Source organism: Embiotoca jacksoni, unplaced genomic scaffold, assembly GCF_022577435.1.
Source record: "Embiotoca jacksoni isolate LCO1_2020_lvr unplaced genomic scaffold, fEmbJac1.0.p SCAF_6, whole genome shotgun sequence".
Classification (NCBI taxonomy): Eukaryota; Metazoa; Chordata; class Actinopteri; family Embiotocidae; genus Embiotoca; species Embiotoca jacksoni.
Genome location: NW_027185414.1, coordinates 14,555,158 through 14,582,645, shown reverse-complemented (window position 1 = coordinate 14,582,645; position 27,488 = coordinate 14,555,158). Strand labels below are relative to the sequence as shown.

At 40.0% G+C, this 27,488-nt stretch overlaps 2 protein-coding genes across 10 annotated transcripts in view; both read right to left on the bottom strand.

Moving 5' to 3' along the window:
- The window catches only part of phlpp2 (PH domain and leucine rich repeat protein phosphatase 2), a 35,470-nt gene extending 29,153 nt beyond the window's left edge, over nt 1-6,317 (bottom strand). For 2 of the 5 annotated variants that reach the window (XM_069173655.1, XM_069173660.1), the window contains exons 1-2: nt 5,859-6,317; nt 3,090-3,373 (exon numbers count right to left, since the gene is read on the bottom strand). In XM_069173655.1, the coding sequence (XP_069029756.1) occupies nt 3,090-3,373; nt 5,859-6,071 (497 nt within the window). In that variant the 5' untranslated portion in view covers nt 6,072-6,317. The remainder of the gene's footprint in view (nt 1-3,089; nt 3,374-5,858) is intronic. The other 3 variants (XM_069173656.1, XM_069173657.1, XM_069173658.1) reach the window with 3 other exon arrangements.
- A 1,117-nt stretch (nt 6,318-7,434) lies between these two features.
- ap1g1 (adaptor related protein complex 1 subunit gamma 1) overlaps nt 7,435-27,488 on the bottom strand; it is a 22,237-nt gene continuing 2,183 nt past the window's right edge. For all 5 annotated transcript variants that reach the window (XM_069173869.1, XM_069173868.1, XM_069173871.1 and 2 more), the window contains exons 2-23: nt 22,178-22,381; nt 21,929-22,053; nt 21,557-21,698; nt 21,304-21,400; nt 19,970-20,046; nt 18,099-18,194; nt 17,558-17,638; nt 17,371-17,469; nt 17,231-17,286; nt 17,018-17,131; nt 16,778-16,918; nt 16,230-16,284; nt 15,909-16,031; nt 15,685-15,774; nt 15,396-15,520; nt 14,778-14,882; nt 14,516-14,657; nt 14,069-14,195; nt 13,646-13,750; nt 13,333-13,493; nt 12,236-12,334; nt 7,435-12,086 (exon numbers count right to left, since the gene is read on the bottom strand). In XM_069173869.1, coding sequence (XP_069029970.1) covers nt 11,985-12,086; nt 12,236-12,334; nt 13,333-13,493; nt 13,646-13,750; nt 14,069-14,195; nt 14,516-14,657; nt 14,778-14,882; nt 15,396-15,520; nt 15,685-15,774; nt 15,909-16,031; nt 16,230-16,284; nt 16,778-16,918; nt 17,018-17,131; nt 17,231-17,286; nt 17,371-17,469; nt 17,558-17,638; nt 18,099-18,194; nt 19,970-20,046; nt 21,304-21,400; nt 21,557-21,698; nt 21,929-22,053; nt 22,178-22,381 — 2,466 coding nt within the window. In that variant the 3' untranslated portion in view covers nt 7,435-11,984. The remainder of the gene's footprint in view (nt 12,087-12,235; nt 12,335-13,332; nt 13,494-13,645; nt 13,751-14,068; nt 14,196-14,515; nt 14,658-14,777; nt 14,883-15,395; nt 15,521-15,684; nt 15,775-15,908; nt 16,032-16,229; nt 16,285-16,777; nt 16,919-17,017; nt 17,132-17,230; nt 17,287-17,370; nt 17,470-17,557; nt 17,639-18,098; nt 18,195-19,969; nt 20,047-21,303; nt 21,401-21,556; nt 21,699-21,928; nt 22,054-22,177; nt 22,382-27,488) is intronic.

Sequence of the window (27,488 nt, the reverse complement as noted above, 5' to 3'; positions counted from 1 at the left end):
TGAACCATCCATTTTTAGGACTTTAATGCATTTCCAGTTTTCACTCTACCAAATATACAATTAAGTAACCAGGTGATGATAGTAAAGATTAGTATATGACATTTGAGTTACAGCTAGAATGATCAAATATATCGGTGCGCAGACAAAACTTGATTAAAAGAGTAACATTTACAGTAAATGAGACAGAAAAAGTGATTGAACTAAAAAAAAAAAAAAACCAGAAGAAGCACAGCAAACAAACAAATATCCGTGTCCATGCCCAAGACCTGTGTCTCTCTGCCAGACTATCAGATTTGCAGGATCATGTTAGTTTTTCAGACAGCTGTGGCCTCAGCACCTCAAAGCAGAATTTAGGCAGCAAGAGGATGAGTGACAGTCCCTGTTGACTGTTTACACTTAGCACAGATATGCCTCATTTATGCGCAAATCCTCCAACCTTGACGGGCTGCGCCGCAAGAGTGTCTGTCAAATGGTACCCAGTAGGTTCATCCGTCCTCAGGACAGGGAGGGAAGTTTTTCAGAAAACTATGGAAATGGGCTGTTGATGTCCTGTAGACATGTGTACTAGTCCATGTAACAGAGATATGAGAGGTTTCCTGTGCTGCAGCCACACAGGTGTGGATGTGTACAGTGGATGTTGCACCTGACTGAGCTACAGGGGTCACCTGAGTTTACATTTCTGAGTGAGGAGCGCAGTGATTTAGGAGGCCCGTGTTATCAAGCTGCTCACTCCCCTCAGGAGCTGGTTGAGATGTCTGGGAGGCTCCCTTTGGAAGTGTTCTGGGCATGACAAAGTGAGTGGAAACTCCGGGCATACCCAGAACATGTTGAAGGGATTACATATCCCATGTGTCCTGGGAGCACTTATGGATCCCCAAGGAAGAGCCTGTTGCTGGGAAAAAGAGCACTGGACTGCTTTGCTCACCCTGTTGGCACAGAAGCTCTTATCCTGGTCAGTGTGACACTGACCAGGATAAGAGCTTCAAAAATGGATGAATGAAGCGATGGATGTCCTCCATCATCTCTACCGCCTGAGTAAATTTATCTTGAAAGGGAGTTTGTCTGACTAAAAATACAAGCAGGAAAGAACCCAGACCACATTTTCCTGTAGGCAGCACATTACCAAAAGCTATAAAAAGAAAATCTATAAAAAAAAAAAAAAAAAAAAAAAAAGCTGCTATGCCTTCCGTCGTGTTCATACTTACAAATCCTTCCTCCGTGCAAATCTCACTGCTGTCAACAGCTTTGTATGTTTCAGATGCTCATTTATACAGTACCTTCATCAGTCACAGTAATAAAACCCACACACTGAAGAATTATCCAAGAATTGTTTTTAGAAATGATTTTCAAGAAGGAGGGAAAATAAAAGACTAAAAGCCTCTTTGGGAGCAAACATAAATGGAGGTCTAGCTCATGTATTTTAAATGAACATGTGCACTCTTTTAAATTTAATGCATTTAATGCAACCTTGACTCACCTTTATAGTAAAGTATGTGCTGTCTGCCTGTACAAAAGTATTTTTTCTTTACATAAACAGCAATCACAGAGCTCTTAAATTGACAACAGGCTGTTTTTTAGAAGTTGAGGACTTTAATATTAAATTTAAATCCACCTGGTCAAACTCGCTGGCAGAGTGCAATTTAAGAAATTCTGAAATATAAACTGAGCGAACTCAGCCGATCCACAGGCTTACCAAAAGCCTTTCATTTATTACCAGTCTGCATAACTCTGCACAGCCTACAGCCTTCAATCAGCAAAGATATAAAGACGTTGTTTCATGTGACTTTTGGCTACCAGCTTATGAAGGGATTACCAACCTCCAGTCATGATATAATATCACATATGTGACACAATCTTCCACCAATTAATGCTTACTTACACACCATTCACAATCTCTACAATTAAGGCATCTATTGGCATTTTTGCTGGTAGCACACTTGCTCTGGCTCAATATCCCACATCATTAAAAAAGCAAAAAAAACTTAATAGACGAGAGCACTCAGACAGAATAAGCCATACCTCATTGAGATTTAAGCTATAAATGAGCGTTTATCTCACTTTCCTGTCTAATATCTTCACATAGGTTTTCCTTGGAAAGCAAAGCAGCAACGGATTCCTTCCTGGTCACGGATCAGTGAGCCACCCTTTTATCCTTTCACAGATAATCAAAGGGTCATTTGCTGTTTCGGTCTGCATGTATCATGGAGCTGAGAGAGGCGTACAGTCATGTTCCCTCAGGGTATCCTCGGTGAGGTGCTGTGGGAGTGTGGGATGATAGGGTAACTGCAGCAGGTCCTCAACTGTGCTCTAACTCTCAACTTTGTTAAAAAGAAAGCCATTCTGGTTTTATTGTACAGTTTTACATTAAATAAATAAGAATAAAATGTCAATATTCATGTTTTTAAAAGGCTTCTGAATTGCTTATGTTAGATGTTATTGTGCGCCGTTGTGGCCCTTTCAGCTGCGTCTGATGGAAGAGATGTCCTTCCAAACCAGCTCTGTAAAATCTCATGTTTCACTTGCAATATAGTTGTGCAATAATCCAAATGGTCTTTTCATGCTTCTTTTAGTTTTTTTAATGCATGATAATACAATTAGCTTTGAGCTGTCAAATGCTTCAGAATGCAGAGCAAAAGTGTGCTGAGAAGATCCATTGGAGACGCTGCTGCAGGACTGCAGCTGTTGGATCCTGGATGCATGTCTTAGCCCAGTCAGAGTAATTGATGTGCGTTTAACCCACATCACTCTGTTGCTCTGAAAGGAGCACAGGTATTTAGAGTACTCCTCCCATGGCACTTGGCCAAGGAACGCACTCGCATATAAACAACAGTTGGTCTCTGGGCTGCCATCTTATTACGATATTTCATGCCAAAAGGTTAGCCTTGCTCAAACACAGAGGACAGAACTAAGTATAACTTTACCATCTACTGGTAGGACACCCCGGGTAAAAATTCGGGATCCCCCAGGAGGAGCTAGACAACGTTGCTGAGAAGGATGTCTGGGTGTACTTGCTCAGCCTGCTACCACCGTGACCCGACCCCAGTATGTGGCAGAAAATGGATGGATGGATGGATTGAGTGTGTATTTACCTGGTTAGGTCTCCATGCAGCTGAACATAGAGTCCCTGTCCGTCCCTCTGAGCACACAGCTCCTCCACTGTGGTGCTGGTGGAGCAGAGTACCAACTGTAGGTCTGTCTGGGGGGTGGAGGAGGCCTGTGGGCCAGGGGCAGGCGGCTGGGGGTCCACTGTCCCCCCATAGAGACACACACAGCCCCGCTGGGTGTCCCCCTTTAGCCAGTCCCGCTCTCGTGATCCGAATCTGGTCTTTCTCGTCATACAGCGTCGACTCCCATTCCGCTTCATGTTGCGCTGCTGACACGGATACAGTCTTTTTAACACAGACGCAATAATCAGATAGACATCAGCATAACAGCCAAAGGGGGAAAGAGCTAGAGGGTGGATGTACTGCCAACCCTCTCACGCATCTTGTGAGTTTACTTCAACCCAATATCTGTGCTGGTAGTTACCATTTGGATAACCTCATTACAGCCGTTTTATAGCTTGTTATTAAACTAAAAATGTGAAGACTCAACTCCACTGAACTCTACAGTTCCAGAGCAGCCTCTGTCTGTCTCTAAATTGACCTTTACTGGGTTTTTTTTTTCATACTCTCACCTTTCTTACTGAGGGCGGACAGCTTTACAAACAAGAACCACAATATCATGTTGTTGTTCGTTCTTTCCCTTTAAAGCTGGATGTGCAGAAGCCTAATGGTGTTCCAGAAAATCTAAAATTGACATTAGCGTAGGAAATTAAGTGGGGCAAAGAGCAACACACCCCGGAAATCTTAGAATGCCCCTAAAAGTTGTGAAGAATTAATTACATTTCCAGGTTTAGGCCTGTATCCTACTCCTACATAAAGCCATAATTTTATTTTCTTTAATTTCATTTAATTTTGATGTCCATCTCTAACATAGACTCACACAATGGTTTTCTATACACAAGGATGACCGCACACCTTTCTTTGGAACAGCTATGATGTGTTTTTTTATTTACCTCTGTAGGCACAAGGTGGTTTTCATTGTATGCATTCTAATCTGGGCTCTATTTACATTAAAAACAGAACATTTATGCACAAATTAGGATACTGTTTTGTTTTTCCTAAACACCCCAAGTTTTTAGACAGTTGTTGAAAAAGTTGTTCCTCCACAAACCTTTCCTACACTGATTGACATCAATGAGGAATAATGTTGGGCTAAATTAACAGAATATCAGGAACACCAGCTGCTCATGATACTGGAGTTTGTCAACGATACATCTTGACCTCACATTTTTTCAGAATGTTCATACAGATATGAAAGCACCTATTCCGGCCACTTAAAGGTGCACCTACTGTTTTTAAGTGTTGTCATCTTCGCCTCAAGCAACTGTGAGATTGAAAACCTGCAGCTGGAGTTGCAACTAATATTCATTTTTGTTAATAATATATACAGCTTTGTTTTATGTTATTGAATATCAAATATAACACATCTGGATCACAACTTCCCAAAGCTCAAAACCTCAGTAGCTGTAACCAATAAATATTAGGTATTGCTCCTTGATATATCATATATTATTTTTGCTTGATTAAACTAATCACTTAATTGGAATTTTTGCTGCCAGCTACATTTTCTTAATGTCCAACAGAAAGTTGATTTTGGTTGAAGTAGTATTAGCATTTTCAATCAATTTTCTACCGTTTTAAATAAATTTAGCAACATTTACTCAGTTACGATTTCTTTGTTGTTTCCAACGTCAAGAATAACCATTCATTTTCACTACTTAAATGGGTCATAACTGGTGCAGCATTGTTCCAGATGTTACAGAGGTGACAATGCAATGAGAGGTTAGTTTAAATCCCACACCTGTTGAAAAAACTGTAGACCCACAGAGAAAGTAAGTGCCAACGTTTTCGTTATCAGCTAAGGTGTGTCTGAAGGAGGCACACTAAACTGCTGCGGGTCGCCTCAGTCCACTAAAGATGTGCTGGGCACCTCCCAGGTGTGCATATGTGTCACTGTGTGAATGTGAAGCAGGGCTTCACTGAATGATATTTATATCTACACTGTACACAGTATATTTGTCACACTCTGGATGATAAAAGAGGTATATTTATCAACGATTAATGGCTGTGTGATGAATGTGCATTTCGTGACTGATTCCCAAAAACGCAGCTTGATTATTTAAATGTTGATTTCGGTAGGCAGGGAACAACTAAAAAGGGATCGCCCCTTAGCTCTTCACAATGTGTGAAATATACCTGTCACACTCTCACAATATCTGTGAGCAGAAATATTGACAGCACTTTACTTAAACAGGATGATCTAGTTTATTGATGTGAACCCTCCTACAAATACAATAACTGATGCGCACACTAAAAAGCTGTGATTCTCTGCATGTGTGTGTGTGTGTGTGTGTGTGTGTGTGGTAGCCGGGGACTTAGATGTCATCACACATCATGTGTCTTGTCCTAAAATGTCACAGAAAACTGTTCAGGCCTTCCTATTTAAGCACTAACAGCCTACAACGAGTGTGTGTGTGGTGTGTTGCTATAAATTGTCTCTGGTACATTCCTCACTGGATGCCAATCATCCACAGATTAATCAGCAATTAGAGAATATCAATCACTTGCCATCACAGGCGTTACATAATGTTGCGAGGACGCGTTTTATTTCATGCACTTTGCTCTGTCCCAGTCACCTAATGCCGTGGAAGAAAAACCTTCACATGAAACATAGATATCTGTCGAGCACTTTGTCCTCTTTGAATCGCCCACTACCTGCACCATAAGGGAATAAATCCTCTCGTTATGACCTGCCTTTAGCACTCGGATCCCCGTTGCAGCGTGAGCTCCCGGACCACTGCGGCTGCCGCGACCTGCAGTCGGATTCAGCCCCGCCTGGTGGACCACCGTGTCCGGCTGCCTGTCTATGCAAGCCCCGTTATCTCCGACATCACCTCCTTTCTTGATGCCCGCTCGGACGTTCGTCGCAACGACCGCTGTATTTTTATCCTCGTCCTCCATCGCCATGTGTGATCCCTTTTAACAGCGACAAAAACCAAGAGCCGTCCCGGTGCGCCACTTGCACATTCCCACGGAGAGGTGAAAATTCCTCCCGAGTCGGTGTAGCGACGCCATATCCCGACTGATCTGACTGCTGTCACACAGGCCCGCCGGAGAGCTGATCAATAAACATTAAATGGGCGGGCTCAGAGGCTCTATTTAACAGCCAGTGGTCCTTTCTGAGAGGGAGAGGCTTCACATGAATAAATGATATGACAACTTTTACCACTTGATGCAGTTCACAAGAATCACGATATGCCTATGCGAGGCGTGTCTTTGGCACTCGTGGAGTTAAACTAATGGGGTTGTGGTTTGTGTATCATGGTTCTTAATCTGCAATGTTTCCTGCCTCTAATATTCAGTGCTATTTTCTGATGAATCCTGTTGAGGACTTAATTAGCTTTAATATTGCACTTAATATTATAGGCTACTTAGCTGATGTTCCCTAAATAAATCCACATCTCGCTTGGTGATTGGGGTCTTTACTGCTAATTCTCCTCCTGACACCCCTCCAGAGGTTGACTCCAGCCCTGGGGACACGTGAAAGGCTGGCATTTATTTCTTACAGTTAAATGGATAAACAGGCTTACATAATATTGTGCTGGTTACTTAAAGGGCCCTGACTGCAGAGGAGCTGCAAAAAAACAAAACAAGTGACAGAAACTGCCAGCAACTCGCCTGTTCTCTATTTTAAGTTAAAAGCAGCTAGTAACTCATTTAATTTTGGAATTTTTTTTTTTTTTTTTTATCAATAAATACCCATCTCAAAGTAAATGAAAATACAGGGATAACTGACGTCATCCCATACACTAATGAACAAATAATCTAATAAAATCAGTTGAGCTAGGGGTGGATAATATGAACAAAATCCTCTGTTATTATAGGCTCTTTTTTGCAGTATCATATATAATATAGTTAATATTCTGTCAATTGAGGAATAACTCATTTCTGGTTCATGTAGGTAACTGAACCTGTGAAATTCTGCTATTTCAATGAGTCAAAAAAATAATAATCATGTAAAAAAATCCAAATAACTTTGAGCAGTGCTCTTCGTGAGTTTGCAACACTGTCCTTATGGTCTATGAAATCTCATAATGATAACTGGGCTGGCCACTTTGGTATGAAGCCAAAATCTGTCAGTTGACAAATGAATATAATTTCTCAACATATATGTTCTTATTATTCATCCCGATGTGGAGCATTCGTTTTCAGCAGACCAAACACCCCACCCCAAACCAAGAAAAGAAAGTACCATTGTTCAATTAGATTTTTATTTGCCTTTTTATTTGCTTGATCATTTTCTCCAACCCAAAGACAAGAATACACAGCATAAATTGAAAATATCCCATTTAATAGTTTACAACTTCTCATCTTAATTCATCCTTTCATATCTTCAGTCTGACATTCACACTCACCTTGAAGCCATGGAACTGGGATACAGTTCAACGTGTCAAATTCGACTGGAAAAAGTGAACCACATGCCTTCACCCAACACATCAAGATACCATTTTGTTTTCAGTCAGGTCTTGGGAGATGGGGTTACAGATTTTACTTCCAAAATACAGTGTATTCCTTTATTTTATTATTATTATTCTTCAACAGGAAAAGTGAACATGGTGGTTTTTTTTAATGCTCTTCCAAGCCCTTTACACCCTGAATTCACCCCAACAAAAAAACAAAAATCAACTATCCAATCAATCCAAATGACAGATGTGCATTTCCATCACCCTCTTAAAAACATTAACAGCATTGTGAGCACTATCTGAACAACTTTAATTGTACATGTTAGTACTGACCCATGAAGGTGGTGCGACAGATTTTATCATTTGAACTTTTCTTGCGTTTCAAAAAGAGTCTCAGGTCTGGAGTAGAAATGACATTATTTACACTGGTTTTCACATGCAGCTCAGAAGCTGAAAGTTCAAATCGCAGCCACAAAAATCATGTCCTGTGTAGGTAAAAGACATGTTGCACATCATCACGCTCCCTCGAGCGTGACTACCAGCTCTCTCCAACATGTACGCACGCAAGCGCGCGCACACGCACACAGACGCACACACACACACACACACACACACACACACACACACACACACAGTCTACTGATGAGTATTTGTTTCCGTTTCTTTTCTTCCTTTCAGGTTACAGTGTCCAAAGCACTTCTGTTGGGTTCATTTCCATTTGTACATTTCATGTATCATTGAAAGAAATGATCTGATGTGATTAACAGGGGTACATACTGGTTGAATAAGACAATACAAACAACACAAACAAAAACATTCAGGAATAGATGTATGAAACTTCCTTTCCCATCCCGTCAGCCTTCCATTTTGCACCGCTCCCCCTTGTGGTTTTTAGTTTGAAGCACAGGCTTTTTCCCAGGTTTTTTTCTCAGTACTGGTAAAAACACAAAATTATGTAAGGCGGCAACAGAAAAGAAACGAATCCGTTGCCTTCATCCATCATATCCTGCCAAGTAACAGCCAAGTACAGCTAAGTAAAGGTGGATTTAAAATAGTAAGAGCTCAAATCAAGTCTTACATGCGTGTTACAGCATCACCTTTCATTTTGGAGACTCAGCGATAAGGGACCAAAAGAAAAAAAGGAAACCAAAAGAATGCGATGTATTGTTCAAAGCCAGGGACACAGCACAAACAAAATCTATCAGCTCATTTCCTGAAAAAACAAAAGTGTTCCAATTTAAACCTATTGGCCATGAGGGGAAAACTAAACCACAATGAGTTTAAAAAGCTTCCAGTGTGGTGCGAGTAGTTGTTTGAGATATGATGATTTTAGGAAGGTGCTTCATGGCAGACAAAAAGATCAGACAACCAAGAGAGAGAACACACCAAAACCATCATCTCACAGAACAATTTGCAGGTTGAAGAGAGTTTAATAGATGTGAATTGTCAAAGAGTGCACGTAAGGCCAGATAGAAGAGCTGCATCTTGTCAAAGTAAGCTGCTCCTCTTCAGAGGAGGGCATGGATACATGAGGCGTTTGAGGGGCAGGGAAGCAGATGAAGCAAAGTGCCACTTCTGCCGCTGTGCAGCACGGCGCTCAGGTTTCTCAGTAGTACAGTACATCATTCAGACAACATCTGTTAAGACAGATTCAACCCTTATTTCAACATCCAAAGGACCCCCACCAAGTAGCCCTCTGACTCACCGACTATCTTTGTAAAAGAAGTAAAGATGACACATCCGATCATGAATGGAGCATGACAAATACGAAATCAAATGCAGCTCAATTGCATCCTTTTAAGATTCTTTTTTTTTTGTACATATATGCATACAATTATACTTTCTAGCTAATCTTTTAAGTCTTCATGTGGGTTTTATTTAATCTGATCAGCGTTCGTTTGTTTTACAACTATATACAATGTACAGGCAGCAGATCATATATCTTTTACAATGAATGAGTGATGATACAGGGAAGTCTGAATCGACTGATGACGACTAGGTCTATTTAGACAATATACATTGTGAATAATTGGAATTTTTAGAAAATGGTATCTAAAAAAAGGATGAAAGATAGTACAAGAGACAAAATTGTAAAAGCCCTCAATATGTACAGAAAAAAAGCCAATATAGCATTTGTCAACAACAGAAAAAAAAAAAAAAAAGAACGTTAAACTGAAATCATTTTCTCCATATACACATATCATAGCTCAAAAATATTTCCAAAGCTAATAGTCTCTCTGATTTGGTCACAGAAGTTAGAAGATAATGAAGCATAGTGAAAATAATTATACAGCCTGATTGAACATCTGAGGATCTCTGCACAGCGCTGCTGGGCTGCCGAGGTGGTTAAGTACTACTGAGACTACTGTTAGTTTCTCTTATGGAGGCTCCCCTTGATTGCAATTCATGACTAAAAACAAAGCTGTCAATCTACTGCCACTGAAAGTTAACAGAAAGAGAGAACATTGTGAGGTATTAAGGTTACCGTCCCCGACAGCATGGTCAGAATTCTGATTTGGAGAAGACGAGAGCAAAGAAATCAAACTCAAATCATCAAACAGTCACAGGTGAACAACCTGTTTCAGTCAGTATTCACCAAGTGATCCACTCACATCTCAACACTTGTTAATTTTGGTGGAGGGGGAGGGAGAGGGGGGGGGGGGTTAATTGATGTTTGTACGTTTGTGAAAAAACACTTGAAACCTTGACGCCAGCTTGTGAAAAGTTTACATCTATTAGCTGCCATTTTCTTGGAGATTTGCTTTGTTTTAAGGATTTGTCATCAAAATCATCCAACAGTTTTTTTCTAAATGGAAAATCTGCCACACTGTAAAGAAACAGTCAGGATTCTTTTAGTTTTTGTCCAAACTAAGACTAATAGACATTGCTGTGGACAACCATATGGGTCAGTATTAGTGGGTGACTGATTATTAACTCATTAGAAGGAAAAAAAAAGAAAGAAAAAAAAAAAAAAAGTGAAATTAAATGAAGTGATATACCAATTCAAATCCACCAGGACCATCACTTCCCTCAGATGGACAACACGATCATCACACAAGCAGACTTACAAACGAAGCTCATACAGAACTCAATAGTTCAGGGGCTTTTATCTAGCTAAGTCAGAAAGGCACATCACTTTGATATCAGGCATAAATTAAGTCAAATTACTGCAGAAATAAAACATACTCTCACAAAAAATAGTGCCAATAAGATGAGCGTCCCCATCAAAGAAGACATGAAGAGGAAGAATTAAGGGGGGAAAAAAAGCATTCAGTGCATGTAACTACATTCATAACGAGCTTATTTTACATGTATGTGCATGGTGACCAAGTTCAACCAGGTTAAACAAATCTGAGATGTAACTGCAAGCCAGACTGAGGACACAGATGCAGGAAAAGTTTAGAACGCAGAACACAAATGCAATTAACTTGTTTTCAGATAGATGTCAGGATTATTTCCATTCTAATGAATGAACATCCTCAAACTATGCAAAGCAATTAACCGTTGAGTTTATTATACAGAGCTAACAGCTGTCGCTTGAGTGGAGATGAGATGAGAGCTGTGGGAAAAATCTGAAATAGCCACTGCTGGTCAAAGTGGGCGTCCTGGATCTGTTTATGTTCTTATCATTGTGACAAAACAAAAGTAGACAACTTCCTATAGAAACATAGGATAAAGAGGCCTACATCCAAAACCAGAAAATCCCCTTCGAGCTCAAGTCCAGGTGTGACTGTGATCCTAACGATGCTCAAACATGCTTTAAGCAAATTAATGTAATTCAAAAATGAATACAACTCTGGTAAGTTATATCACTCGTGAGGTGTAGGGTCAAGGACGGGGTTATCCGACAAGTTTATGACTGCACTGAATAGACCTTTCAAAGCTTTTTCTGCTGCCATCGTGGGACTGAAGGTTCATATAAAAAAGTCTGGATGCAAAGCCAATCATGAATATCAAGGGAGCAACGTGTTTCAACTGCATTTTTAAATAAAACTAAGGTTACTGCAGTGCTCGTGGCTGGCAACACTTTTTCCTCTACAGTGACCTGAGAGGTAAAGTGTACCACAGTGGATGGTGTGCATATGTGCTTTTGTGGGTGGTTATGGTGCTGGGCAGCGGGTGTATGTGAAAAATAGTAAGCAAAGAGATAGTGGAAACCAATTCAGAAAGGAAAGAAAGAGTTCATCGATTGATATGTTTTCCCCAATTATTCTTGTGATGTCGATAGTCAATAGGGTCTTCGTAACATCTGTAATTTTCTCCTGTGTTCAATAATCTGCTGCTTCCCATGCAACTTGAGGGCAGCGGTCTGCAGTGACGTCACAGGGGGATCCGTTGGAAGAAAGGTGGGAGGTGAAAGGAAAATCGTTTTCATAGTTCCCTTGGTGGGGCTTTTAAGAGCAACACGGGCGGCTCATCACTGCCAGGACTGAGGGGGGAAGTTATTAACCTCAGACAGGTCTTGCACAGCCGAGCCTTTGTGGGTGTACGTCAGCTTGATCCTCATTCGTAGCTGTTGCTGAAATTTTGTCAGGATGATTGTGTTTATAAAAGAGGACATTTTTTACAAGTCTTTTAAGATCACATAGGTCTTAAATGTGTGTCCAGAGTGAAAAAAAAAAAAAGACAACAAAGTGATTAAATAGAACTTGTGAAGGACAAACTCACCTTCTGTGGGTTGAGGACTCTGATGACCTGTGTTACAGTTCCCTGGTTGAGTGCTGGGACAACGTTACTGCTCGGGGAGAGGAGCTGCAGCTGGAACGTCTGACAAACAGATAGGAGACACTATGTTAGATGAAAATTTAATGACGCCCATGGATAAATGGGGTCATTAAAGCGGTTTAAAATAGGGACGCTCTCATTGGTCAGGGACTAACCGCAACTGTTGGATGTTTGTTTCATGACTCACCTGCACTTTTCATATTTATTCATTAGATAAATTGATTGGAAAAAAGGTGGAGGTGCGCAGGTGTTTTCATTGCTTGACTCATTGTGGCTGCCAGATCTCCACAACACACGTGTTTGTTACTGATTTTTCTGTCATAAATACAGACTCAGGATGGGAACATTCACGGTGAATCCTGGAGGCCTGTAACAGCCAGTTCAAAGTTAACTGACATTTTCATCACTAAGTTCCTTAAAACGGCTTTAAGAGTATTTTTGAATGCCTTATAACTTCGTGTCATCTAAACCCACATAATCTTAGGTTCAGACAACAGAAAGGACAGGCGGTGGTGACACTTTAGGTATATTGTTCTTATTGCCAAGTTGACTGACAAGAACATTAGAACATTAAAAACTGCACATTTCTCATGCAGAATTAATGAACCATCGTGTCTTACAGCAGGAGACTTCCGTAAAAAACTTCTTTTTTTTAAAGCAAAAATAATACAATAGTTTAATGGATCATGTGATTTCACCTGATCAAAGCATTCCTCCAACAAAATACAAATAACAAAACTAGTTAAATGTACTGCAGATAATAGAAAAATAGTATACCACTAATGTTATTGTTCTACTAATGAATCATTTCCACTAACACTGGCAGGCTTAGAGGTTCACAGTGTTTTCATGTTACAGATCCAATATTTACAACATTCATGTAGGTTCTCCAAACATGACATTACAAAATCTGCCGTGGAAAACCTGTGGAAAAGTGTAGACCTATCACATTGTAAAACTACATTCGTCATGAACACTGTTCTGCATAGGGTTGTTTTACATCGTTGTCATGTAATATTAGTCAGATTGCAACTGCTTACCTTTGGTACTGCAGCCTGAAAAACAAAGTCGGTCATGTCTGCCTCTGTTGAGTTGGATGCGTGGATGGTGATGACTGCGATGTTTGGGTTGGGGTTGGCTCTCTCAAATGTGAAGTCTATTTTCAGACCGTTCTTGTTGTAGGCCGTCATAGGAGGAATAGCTATATAGAGATGTCAAGGGAGCAGATAATCAAGATACTTAGAGATGTGATTTTGACTGCGTGGGTCATCTAAGAAAATACAGCCAAATACATGAGGACAATTTCACAAACTACGTGGAAGTGGATGGTGAAGAGCAGCAACAGACTCTCACCTGCAGCTGCAATGTCATTAAACAGGGGCTGTGAGGAGAGGCCATCCAAGAGGAAAGAGGGTTGGGAAGTGGGCACTGAGGGAGCAGGAGCAGGGGCTGGGCCGCCTGGGAAGGAGGCAGCAACACACCAGGGTTTGAGAGGACACGGACACACCATGACAACATATACAATTTACTTTTTCTACGTATCTCTGAACATTGCAGAAATGTTGATGCGTCACTTTTAATGAGCTTCAGATGATTGTAGCATTCTTGGGATACTGTTTTCAACATGTTAACCATCGTTATAGTCGGCATTCACACAAGTTCCTTTTGAACCACACTTTGAAGAATAGTTAACTAATTAAATGTTTGGCCATTTTTTTATGAGATGGAAGTTAAACAGCTCTAGAACATAAAAGAGCTCTAAACATAGCACCCTACCACTTAGCGAGAGGTCACCCAGCAGATCAAGTAGCTCTCCTCCAGCTGAGGCGGGCTTGGTGGGCATCGTGGTCTGGATCACCGGCACCACATCATTACCACCCAGCAAGTCTAACAAATCATTAGCCTGGGAAACAAAAGACAACACGTACACATGATAAAGTACCTGCAGTATATACAGCAAATACATATTGCATGTGTACCATATTAAATGACAAAAATATACTACAAATATAAAAATTATTATTATTAATAATAGACGTAAATGCAGAAGTTTCCTTTTCAAACATGTAATACAAATCTGCAGTATCCTGTCAAAGACAACTTAAGTCCACTTTCAACAACAAGATCTAATGGTGTGAAAAAGTATTCTGGTAACGGGTTCTCTTTCTACTTAATTCAAGACCCGGATGTTCCTCTTAGTACAGTGAATAAACCAACGCCTACCTGGTTGGTTGGCTGGGTGACAGGTGGTGGATGTTTTGGTTCCATAACAGAGGGCTCCGTCTCCCCATTTGTCTGTACAATCTCCGTGGGGCCATTACTGGAACTTTTCTCCATAATGGGCATTCGCTCAAGGAGAGCTGGCCTATTGTCAAGAAACAAGCAAGGACAAAAGATGGACCAAATTCAACCACTTTCTAAATCCACCGACAGGTACAGTGAGATTGTGACAGATATTTGCTGGTAGAAAGGAAAGCCTTTTCACCTCATGTGGTCGTATTTCTTGAAAAGCGCGTTGTACTCCACAGCTCTCTGCTGAAGCTCCACGTCGATGCTACTGCCATATATGGAAACCACCTTCTTGATTCGGCTAAAACAAAATTTTAAATGTTAGAGATTAGCGATGAGAGGTTTATGGGTAATGAACTTCAGCATATTTGCAATGCTTGTTTTTTTCAAATATGCTTACATACAATGGAACACAAGTGAGTAAAATAAGGCAGGTTTAGCCAAATATTATTAACATATTGCCTGCATCCTTGTAACTAAATTTGAACTAAACCTGTGCCCAGCTTCAACTCCACCATGTGATGGGAACAAGTCAAATGGGCACTCCTTTGTATCAGTGTCAAGGTTTGGACATTGTAACAGTGAGACTACATGACCACCATTATGTCAAACTTATAGTAATGCCCTCTTTTTTTCATCTAGTGTACTGTTATTAAAAAAGATTTACATTATTAATTGTCTCGGGAAGTTATTCTTTCTTTCGATAAAAACAATGTTGTTTATCATCTATCAGCAAAACATTTTCAAAGACAAACAGTTTAAAGGATGGCAGGGGTTTGAGGTGGTAGGTTAGGTGTAAAGGGTCATTTCTTACTTTACACTGGTAAAGCGCGTAGACAGCTTCATGATGGCAGTAAGGGAATAACCCCGGGTCACAGGTGTTGACAGGTTGGACACCAGGAGTCCTTCCAACACATCCAGAACTTCATCCTCCGTCACCTTATTCCACAAGGAAGAGAAAAAAAAAACAATATATGATGTTGTACCGTTTCTCTTAGGTTTGTGTGCTCTTCTCCAAGAGAGAGAGAGAGAGAGAGAGAGAGAGAGAGAGAGAGAGAGAGAGAGAGAGAGTGTGTTCGGTTGGGATTTGTGGCTTGGTGTACCTGGATGGGTTCCTCCTCCTCACACTGCCCGGACACCAGCAGGTCCCCGTACTCTCCTATGCACCAGGACGCTACCTGCACTAGAGGTTGCTACAGAACAGAGAAATACAAGTCAAGCTCTCAGCCACTATTAATGTGCATTAAATAACACATTCTTTAAGTCTATGCTTCAAAGAAGAAGACATCCCAAATCTAATCGTGACCAAAAGCAGAGCTGCCCTCACCTGGGAGATGTCATCCAGCAGCGCTTTGTACAGTCTCTGCACTGTATAGGCGTGCATCTCCACACTGTTGGTGATGAGCTGGATGAGGTTGGGAACAGAATCGTCTCGCACGTAGCTCCCTGCCTGTAAAGATGAGCACAGATGTCATCGAGAAATGCAAATTAATTTTAAATCTGTATTTGTAGATTTGTAGTGATGTAGATGCTACTTGATCTTATTTGTTTGAAGTACTCAAAGTAATACAGGTTTTACTAATGATAACATCAAATATAAATAATAAAAGACCTTTTAGGCTCTTGAGTATTTTTGTAATATACATACTGTTGTCAGGACTCTCATAATGGTGTCTATGTGCCATCTTTTCGAAGGGGCATATCTGTAACACAGAATATATTGATTAGTCCGAGCACAGAACTGAAAATGTAAACATGTCAAGTCACACTATACAGCCAGGAGACCAATGCTGTCAGAAAATAAATGGTGTCAACATTGTCTGTCAGACGATGGATCACTCATTTTATCATCATTCAGCATGTAAATGGCAGCCATCACATTTGGAACCACAAACTGTCCAACTCCTGATACATGTCAGAGTACATTGTGTACCGACTGTATATTGCAACACTACAGGTGGATTTTACTCATTCTTCACAGCCATAGCTGACATTTAGTAGCTCTACAGTTATCGAATTCTTTCAACCCAAACCATCCGTGTGTGTGAAGTACAAAAGAAGCAAGAAGGAAAATTAAAACCTAAAATCTTTTACAACCTTACACATGACACAGTCGACAGGAAGTGTTATTAAATTACTACAATGTAGTCGACCACAGCAGTAACGTGTTGTGAAGTCTGTGTGTCGGTGCCATACTTCTCTGCAGCTAGAAAGACTCCTGATGCACAGTCTGCTTTGAATTCTGGGTCACAGGAGTCCAGGAAGTACAGCAGCTCTTTCATCATGCCTCTGATGTTGTTGCCATTCACCAGGGCAAAGCTCAGTTCCATTGCACGTCTACACAGCAATGAAAAGTAGACAAAGGTCAGAAACAACCAGGCTAAATAACGAGACGGGTAAAACTGCCGTTTAAGTTATGAGAGCAATGTGCATCACCTCTTGATGGACACATCCAGGTCCTTTAAACAATCCACAATGGTGCTCCGATGTCTCTGCACTGCATTGTGGTCTGTTTGTACCGTCTTTAGTAGAGATGTTAAAGCCACGTATCTGGAATAGTGAGTTTAATTCAGAAATACCATCAGGAATCAATAACATTTTGGATTTCTCTATGATTGCAAGATCAAGTAAAGTAGGTGAATCAATTACCTTATATTTTTGTCATTGTTAAGAAGGAAGCGACCTAGTATGTTAATGGCCAAGACCTGTAATAAGAAGGGCATTTAGGTAAGATAAAAAATACTAAAATTCTCCTATCAAATTGTTTTTCTTTGATTAAATGAACTCACCCTCAGTCCACTTTCAGACTTGATGTCCATTATAGTCAGAACAGTCTCGTACAGAATTGCATTGCCTACATTTTTACTTGTCTCGGTGTTTGTTGCAACCTGCAAGTATATGCACAATGAATTAGTCAGAATCGAACTTAGTCAATGAGCTCTTGAGTATGAGCAATGATCATATTTAAATTCTAACCTGTGCAAGAATGTCGTTCATTGCTTCACTGGAGTCGTCATCACTCTTGCCTAAAATCCGCAGTAGTCTCAATATCCGCACCTAAAGATTAAAAACAACAGTCAGGTCCTGTCAGCTTACTCGACAGATGTGATGAATTTTATTTACCACAGAGAAAATTCAGGTTTCTGTTGCCCCACTAATTGCTTGCTGCTGCTATTTTGCTTCTTTTTCTACAGGCACAGCATTACCTACTCTAGCTGTATGTGTGGGATTGCATGCTTCAATTGTTTGTTAATCTGACTGTTAGCTCCCAGTTAAAAAAAAAAAAAAAAAAAAAAAAGATATCCATAAGGTGAGGAGACTTTTAGCAGTTTATATATGTAAAACAGCTTTAAATATTGTCTTTCAATTTGTTATTTGTCTTAATAAAACAACAAATGCTGTACCCACATCACAAAATCTGATTATGTTTCCTAATGGTTAGGAACAGCCCATGCATCACACCAAATCAAGAGCTGCACTTCCAGTAGGGAGTACTTGCATGAAGAGGGAAATTTACCTGCAGGAAAGGGTCGCTTATGCCTGACACATCATGCTCAGGAGAGTATCCAGACATTATTAGGTTCTTCAGGATTCTCACCAACTGTGGAACCAGCTACAAAAAGATCACAACAGAAGAGAAAAGAAGAGGTGTCTCACTATTTTGTGTGGCTCTCAAAGTTCCTACTTTTTCCCATCAACATTTAGATAACATTGTTTTTCATTCACTTGTAAATTTTATAATTTTTCATTGACAGTGGCAGCCAGCCAAATTCATGAAGTGCAAAGGTGTTCTTGTTTATTGGAGCAATATGGTTAAAACATAGATAACTAAATTGTTCGAGGTAGTGAAATCAAAACCTTGATTGTAAAAATAATAGGTTAGAACATTTGGGTTTGAGGTAAAAAGATCTGCACACACACTTCTGTCATTTCTTGATATGGCTTAATATTCAGATGTATAAAATTAGTGTTTAATTTAATGCCAACAACAACAAAAATTCAAATGATAATTAATTCTACATTATTTCTATCTCTCTTTCCCTTCTTAAACCAGCTGTCAAAATTTAGCCTTAAAGGAACACATCAACATTTTAGGAAACAGTTTGCCGCCTTATCAAGCATTAAATTAGAGGATTGGGTTTTGATTTCTACACTTTGCACCCAGTAGAGTGATAGGTCTGGGAGATGTTTAGTCGAAATAACACAAAGAATAGCAGTAGGGAACATGCTAACCCACTTGTTGGACATTCTTCAATGTAATGGTGACTAGCTTACGTATTAACGACCTGTAGCATGTAAATAAAAAGAGTTGTCTGGAGTTGTTAGAAGGCTTATTGTCCTAGTTTTGTTTTCAGCATACTTCCCAGCTCTGTTTCACCAGACTGCACATGTTCCAGACCAGATCATTTTACAGGATGAATGCCAGGGTGGGATATTAAACTAAAAAAATGAAATCTAAACCTTTGAACTCCTTCTTCTTAAAATGACATCCTGGTGCTACTTTTGCCAAACTCTTTATCGGTTTCTCAAGGCTGAAACCCACCACGTCACCATTATACAAGCTAAGGTAGCTACTGACATCATAAATAAGCTTCCCTCTCAGTGACACAGAGATAGTGGCAAGCATCCGTTCCTGGTGACAACACCTGTAGCAATCATGTGAAAACACACCCACCCACCTGACTGCTTTTAAATAGACAGTGATCAAATGAGTTGCATATTCAGCGAATAATGACATTCAAAACAATAGTGAGAAATGTATCTGACAAATGGACCAAAAAACTCATTTGTAATATTTAAAACACTGACTTAGTGATGATCACTGTACAAGTTAAAGAAATTAAAACTCAAAATTAAAACACATGACATTACTCAACACAAATCTGGTTACGTCTGAGGTGACTGTGAGGAGTGATTACTATTTACAGCATGCACCAGCTATGAGATCAGAATGCACTCTTACCTTCTCATTCTAACACAATGCAGGAATTGTAACAAAGACAAATGACAGAAAAAATATGAGGTAGATGTTAGGGGGGGGAAACTGGAAATCATTCACTTTCAGAGAGCTTAAAATAATGTTCAGATCATGAGCATGAGGAGTGGTGCTTCTGACATAGTTTTATACACCTAGAGAGGGAGAGGTACAGCAGCAGTTGAAATACAAGAGGAAAAGACAGCGGTAGGAGATAAAAGACTAAGACATACTTTGAATGTAGAGGAAACCTGCAGCGCAATCCAAACCTCAAACAGCTTAACATGTTTGTCTAGCTTAGCTATAACCAAAGGAAATGTGTACGCAAAGGGAGAATGAAATGTGACGTGAGCTTAAGACAAATGCATAAGTAAATCCTGTAAGCTCCTTCAGGTGGGAGACTCTGTTTGTACCTTTCTGAAGTGGGCCAGCATGTCAGGACTTCTTTCACACATCTCAGTGAGGAGGACAACTGATGTGTGGAGAACACCTAGGGGAAAGACAAAGTAAAGACTATTTGCTTTGAATGAATATGTCTGCAAGAGTTGTTCTGCTCTTTGCATCAACCCCTTGTTATCGGACACTCGCACCTACAACAGCTCAAAGTCAAATTTAAAAAAATGTAAATAAAACAAACACCTTGTTGGAGGGCTTATTACAGCCAAATTCTGCACAGTATACTAATGTCTGACATCTGTGAGGTAAACAGTACAATTACCCGTCTGCATTATATTGTAAGCTCACAGTAATGTGCACTTGTATGCATTTGACAGTGCATTTTATTTATGCGGTGTTACGTTGCGGCAAAATTTAAGCCAGGTTCAACTTTTTTTTGCTGGATGATCCTGCGTTTTCTTGCACACGGTATTTGCAGACCATGCTGCGATTAAAATGTGATTTACGTACATTACAGGCCGTTCACCAATATGCAGTAGATGCTTATTTTTTGTACCAGTGTCCAAGCTTACCATTCACACAAAAGCCTAAATCAGACATCAAAAAATATGCATTAAAATAAACATGATTGACTGTCATGGACATCAGGTGACAGCAGCATAAATTGAATCGTTTCCTAGTGGCGTGATTAGTGTTACAAGGGACGGCAAGGGAAAGCAGTGGTTATTGAGCTCTAATTCTACTAAAATATGTCATATTCTAAAAATAAATGTTGAAGTTTGAGGGAAAAAGAATGAGATAACATGTTGACATAATTAACTAGGCTGGGGGTTTATAAGTGAAAATACATTATACAAGATTGGGATATATGGCTTATTTATGATATGCATAATTACAAATTTGCATCTGCAAGTTCACATGAACAATTCCTGACCAGGTTTGGTGCATATTTATGTATCTTATAACCACACTATCGTCCATTCACACATGGTGCTCCATGTGGTGCGGACAATAATGATACATCAAAACAGCATCCAAATAAATGTATCTTTATACTACTTTATCTGAAATGGTCCCTATTGAATTGCCACACAATGTCAAAGAAGATCAAGTTATTTAAGCACTTTGGCATATCCCCCATATGTAGGGGCGCACAAGCCCTGGAGTTTATGACAGACTCATTAATTCCACTCTCCTCTGCAAAGGACGCCACAAAAAGGACCTTCAGCTGCCCAGCTGCTCCAAGCAAAGCACTGAGTGGCAGGAAATAGGACCGAGTCTGCATTAGTGTAGGACAAGCACCCTTCCCCACGAGCCAGCAACTGAATCCTGACAAACCGTTAACACTTACCGTGGTTCTTCTCGCTCAGCAGGTTTTTTGTGGCTGGAAGGAACATTTCCATGAGTTCTGGGACCTTCCTGATGACGTGAACTGCACACAACGCTGCCTGTCGACAAATATTTAAATAAGACACCTTGAACCCACCTTTAACACATTTCACTTCTGAGTGTTAAGGGTAAGTGGTCAGCACACATACATGCCTACTTTTCATCCCCAACAGTCAACCAGGTATTCAAATATACATGAGAACAGTGGAGCTTACTTTTTTCCTCAAGTAGGAGTTGGATGTTTTGAGCAGCTTCTCTACCTCCCCTGCCAGGTCACGACACATTTCTGAAGAACCCATGCAGCCTAAAGTGCACAAGGCCAGGCCCTGGACGTATTGTGTGCTGTGATTCAAATCGCTGGTGTGGGAGAAAGAGAGTCATATCAGCGGTGGAAAGAAAGAAGCATACATACAAGGAACAACTCTGAATGCTGTAATACACAGGGGGACATATGAAGAGGAAGGATTTAGCAAGGAACAAGAAAAATGTCTATTGCAGGTGAGAACAAGCGTTTTCAGTAGCAGGTAAGGGAGTTTGGCTTAAGAGCTGAATAATAGATGTATTAACCTCATCTCGCCTCCACTTACTTCTTAATGCAATTTGTCATTAGTAGGTGGACATCCTGCCTCTCGTCCAACAGCAGCATGGCTCCCAAATAACCTATTCGTTTGTCAGTGAACTTCTGGGATGCAATCAGCTTCAGACACTCCAGCTAAAAAAAAAGCAAGTCATCGTGTCACCAATCTTTTCAGGATTATGAGCTTTGTAACAGCATCACTAGAAATCTGAGTAGCTTATTCTACACATTCTCATTCTCCTGGCATTATCAAACATACCTGCCCAAAGTGCGCCGGGTAGCCCAACATGTGCATATAAAGTAGTTTTGCCACATTTCGGCAACGGTATGTATTGTCTTCCTCTCTAAAGGACGAGCGGATAGCAGCACACTCTTTCTGGATCATCTCTCGCTCCTCTGCCTGGGTCCGTGCTGTCCGGATAGTCCGGATCAGCTCCCGCAGTCTGATCGGAGCTGGCATTCTCTGGAAAAAAACAGAAACAAAAGAAACTGGTTGGCACCCGAGTCCTTGGAGCTGGCACTAGACTATATCACAGCAAAACAGAAAAGCTACTCTTCTAATGAAGAAAGTTGGAGGAAAAATAAAATCACGATTACACGTCAGCCTTTGTTCAGGATTATGGTAGTGGGTGGGGAAGACATTTAATTGCTGACCTGCTGCACTTGCAGCTGCAAATGTAGCTTTTACAGTTACCAAGTGATAGCAGCGCCTTTAAACACATTCTCACAGATTCGGGGCCTTAACTGGCTTTCTTCCAATAACCGGATTGGGACTGCTCATATAAAAGCACATGGTGAAACTATACCAGCCTTGTTTTACCTCAGGGTAAGAGGGGGGAAAGTATTTTTGTGTTTTTTAGCAGACAGACCAACACTTAGTAAAAATAATAATAATACAATGAGCCAATGGTATGCTGAAGTTTTGACTGATGAGGAAAATACCTGACTATTCGCTGAGGTTAAAAAAAAAGAAAAAAAAGAAAAAAAAGAAAAAGAAAAAGGAATGACAGGTTCAATTCAATTCCCTCTCAGAGAAGCTTCTCAGAGCAGACAAGCTTTGAGCCTCAGGAAGAGGTTTAAATATTTATAACAAGTGCATACTTAGTTGTGAGAATAAATTCTCTTGTGTTTATATGTGCCAATTACCCAAAAAGCAACATAAAAAAAACTGATCTAACGGGCACAAAAACTTGTTTCTTAAAAACAGGGGACATAGGCTCATGGCAGGAGGCAAAGCAGGTTGTTATAATGCTCATTATGATGAACAAACTCTTCAATGAAGCAGGACAAAGGGCTTGAATTTAATATGAATACGACAAGAAAATATATTTTATATGGACAAATCCTTTTTACTTAGCAGAAAGACACTGCTTCTATATGCACGTCTCTTTGGGCATGTTGTAAAATCTCTTGAGAGCCATTCCCCTCTGTATCAGCTTGTACAGTATCTTAATTGAACAGGTTTTCATGATCACCACGGCACAAAATGCTATGACAACCATCAGAAATGTGGGAGTGGGCCAGCCCAATTCAATATGCAAGGCAGAATCTGTCAGGTTAGAGCAAATGTGAGTTCTGACAGTTGTATTCTGACGAAATAAATGAATTTACCACTAATGGTTTCATTTAAGGAAATACATTATCATTTTTAATATATTTTAACTAAGAAAATTTAGGGCCAAACATTACAGTATATATTACCTGTGAATGTAAATCCAGCCATTCAAGTTGTCAGGTGTTATATTTAAGAAAGCAGTGTACATTTTGATACAATAATCTTAATTTGAATTGTAAAATTGAAATACAAAGTTCCTAATTTAGAAAGAGGTGCGTTTTTACTCCCATTTCCTGGAGACTTTTTATCTGGCAGCATGCAGTACATAATTAAGCTGCTACAGCAACAGAAACGATGGTAATTACTTGTCGAGCAAATCCATTTTCTCCATCTAACTACGCAGTGTTGAGATGGATGTTTGGTAGACAGGAACACACTGCACTTAGACAGACGAGACAGAGACCTTAAAAACATGGCATGTGATAAACTACTGGCTGACATTGTTGATTCACAACTTTTCTCATGAATAATGTATTTCTTGTAAATGTGAGACTGCATCGATTGGTACTTTATAAAAGAACGTCTACAGGCTTAACTGACTCGCATCCAAAGAGGGTAAGAAGTTATAGTCTGTCCTCGGTTGCATTATCCAAGTAAGAGAAAGGATTTCGATCATCACAACCAAACAGACTAGATAATCACTACGTCACGGAAAAAGAGCTGTGAATTTTGAGATCATGTGTTTTTCATATTAATTATATACTCAAGTGCAAATTCATCTCTCCAGCTGGATTGCTGTCGTGCGAAGTATCTGAGGAATACTTTCAAAGCAGAGATTAGAAGCTTTTTATTGGTCTGCAGATTTTTTTTCCCCTACGGTTTTCAATGGCACATACAGGTGGCAGTTGGTGTAAAGCCAAAAATAGTTGTAACTGGGGATGCTAAACTATTAAATGCATAAAATGTATTGGAAGCATTTGTTTGATGCAGCAATGTTGCTGCTGTTGTTCTCCCTACAGTCGTGCCATAAGCCTTATGGAAATCTTACTAGCTCATAAATTGGTTAATTGGCTCCTGTTCCCACATGACATATTCCAAAGGTTGCCTGAGCATTTATAGATTAACGTGACTGTGACAAATGAGCCAAATGACCCAACAGCAACTTTAAATGCGCCTTCGACATATCTGGCTCCCTTTGATTTTAGACATGTATTTTGTGGATGATGCAATATTTTGGATGATGCTACAGAAGAAATGGTCGCATTTCTTATCACTAAATATCACAGACATGATCAAAAGAAATTCATTGAAATGATGCCTCAGTCTCCTGAGAGAAATAACGATCCAGACAGAGGGAATGAGGACATCCTTTGTTGACTGAGGTGGTGGTTTGTGGAAAATTCACTGTGATCAAAGAGGAATGAGGAGGGAGGTCAAGACAGGCCACACTTTAATAAAGCCAGAGATCTACCGTCTGTCTTAACACCATTTAAATTACCTGAGCTGAAAGGTCCTAGTGTTGGGCTCCATAAATCATAGCTCCCCTTCTCTTGCTGTGCTTATAATCAAATAGTACACATTAAAGAAGGTAAATCCAGCCTCTGCTGAGAGGTGATTAAATTTCAGTTCCTCATTCTTGCAGTTGGAGTACAACAGCACATTCTTCTACAATCCAAATACAACATCGTTTTTTTTTTGTCCATAACTGTCATTACTTTTTAATGCCTTTTAAAAACAGTAATTTCATCTCAAAAGACAAAAACAACATAGATGGCTGAGAGACGACCAGGTGGGGGAAACGAGCATCTTCTATAGTTGGAGAAACACCTTTATTTGGAATTACTTCCAAATCAATTTTCTATTAAATATTTATCTATATAACAGATTACAGTGGTGACCACACAGGACAGTCATTACAGCCCATTCAGATTATTTTTATATTATGTCTGACAAAATGACTCAGTATACGTGAGGGTGTAAAGACCTAGTGTGACAATGACAAAAGGTGGAGGTCCACACCCTGCGCCAAACGAAAGAAAAATAATTAACAGAAAAGCATAGTGTGTCACAAAAGGAAAGAGCAGAGCTCCTCTGAGGTGCACCAGACAATGACAAAAAAAGCTTCTGATTTTTAGCATCTCTGAGCATTGACCACCTCAAACCTCGAAATTTCTCCAAACCCGTAACAACCTAACAAACACTATTATTATGACCTGAAAAAAAAAAGCTAAGGTGACAACAAACAACCATCACCAACAAGTGAAGAGGAATCATGCAAAGTGAAGCCCAGAAAAGCCATCCTGACACAGATGCCGTGTTTCATTCACACACGTCATTCTTCTATAGGCACATTTTTTGCGTGCACTGTCAAATGTTCATAACAAGTGTTTCCTCTGGAGATTATGAGAGCCAGCCTGGATTAGCTCTCGGGGCCTAACAACCAGCACCAAGTAAGAAGCATGCCACACCTCCCATTTACCACAGGGAGCAACCAACCTGTCGACTCGGAGATGCTACAAGTATCTAGAGATGAAGCCCCATTTAAAAGTGGCTTCACATCAGATTACTAAATACCATGAGGACTGTATGGTTTGGCATTGAAGTCCCAGATGGAAGACCCACTGCTATCTTCTTTGTTGGAAAATAGTTGCTCAGTTAAACAAGACAGAAAGATCAAGGCAGCTCAATTAAACATATGCAGATTTACCACTGGGGAAAAGCATTGCACTGCATTTTGTCTCTTTATTTCCTCCAAGTCCTCAGATGTGCTGAATTAAATACGGTCAGAGCAAACCACTCCAGTCCTTCTTTGATCAGCAGTGATCAGCTCTGCCTAGCTACAAATAACTGACAATACCACATAAATACACAACACTAAATAGCAAACATGAGTAACAACAGAACAGAAGATAAGAGGAAAAATTACATCAAATCTGTATCATTCCAGCTCCTACGTGTTTTACAACATTTATAACCTATTTCCAACACACACATTTAAATGTTGAGTCCTGCAGCTCTGGAGAGGAAATCTATTTGATAGTCAAATTACGATGACCCCAAACTAAAAACACACCTCTTCCGACTTTACCTTGAACAGTAAAACTTTAGTAGCGCTTAAAATGGCACTTACTGATAGCACTTTGTAGTTTGGCTTTCTTGAATAAATTGTATTTTCTTGATTCTTGTTGTTCTGGGTTTTGTACCCTCATGGTTGAAATGCACTTATTGTAAGTCGCTTTGGATAAAAGCGTCCGCTAAATGAAATGTAATGTAATGACCAGTCTTTCATATGTTCTCTCCTCACATCTTTAGGGTTTTTTTTAGATTTCAGATTGTTTTGTTCATGTGCAAACATGAATTGAATACGACACCGTTTGCTGCCACCACACTTTCCTTCTACCACCAAAGTCTACTACATCTAAATTCTCAGTCTGTTGAACATACTGTTAACTGCATGGGAAATACCTTGAAGTAGACGTTCAAAGCCTCGTATCCAGTAGTGACGGCAGAGAAGCCATTACCGAGCTAAATTTTAACTGTAGAGGCTTGCCAGTTGCTGATGGTGGGATAATAAAGGTCCAATGAAGAACTAGCTGTGTGAAAACAATGGTTCTTTGTCTTTAACCCAAGCCATCGCCATCAATTAACTTCCAAGATGTTGGTCAGTAAAGGTAAACAGCTATTGATTTGGCTTTTTCAGGTTGCAAACTAGTTGCCAGTAAAAGCTTACAAAGAAACCAACACAACGACTGTAAAATATCCGCTAATGCTGACTCTTACAGTCTTTTCTCCTCCACTGACTTTTGTGGGACTGCTGTTACTGTGACGCAATAGAACAACAACAAAATCTTGGAGACCGACTAGTTACCAAGTCAAATGTGTTATCAGGACAGTGACTCTGCTCACAGCCAGCAAACAGATGATATTGACTTCAAGTCAGATGATATCCCGTCACTGCAGGTAAAAATAACTCGTGATGTTTTAAAATTACACGTCTAAAATATTCCACATATAC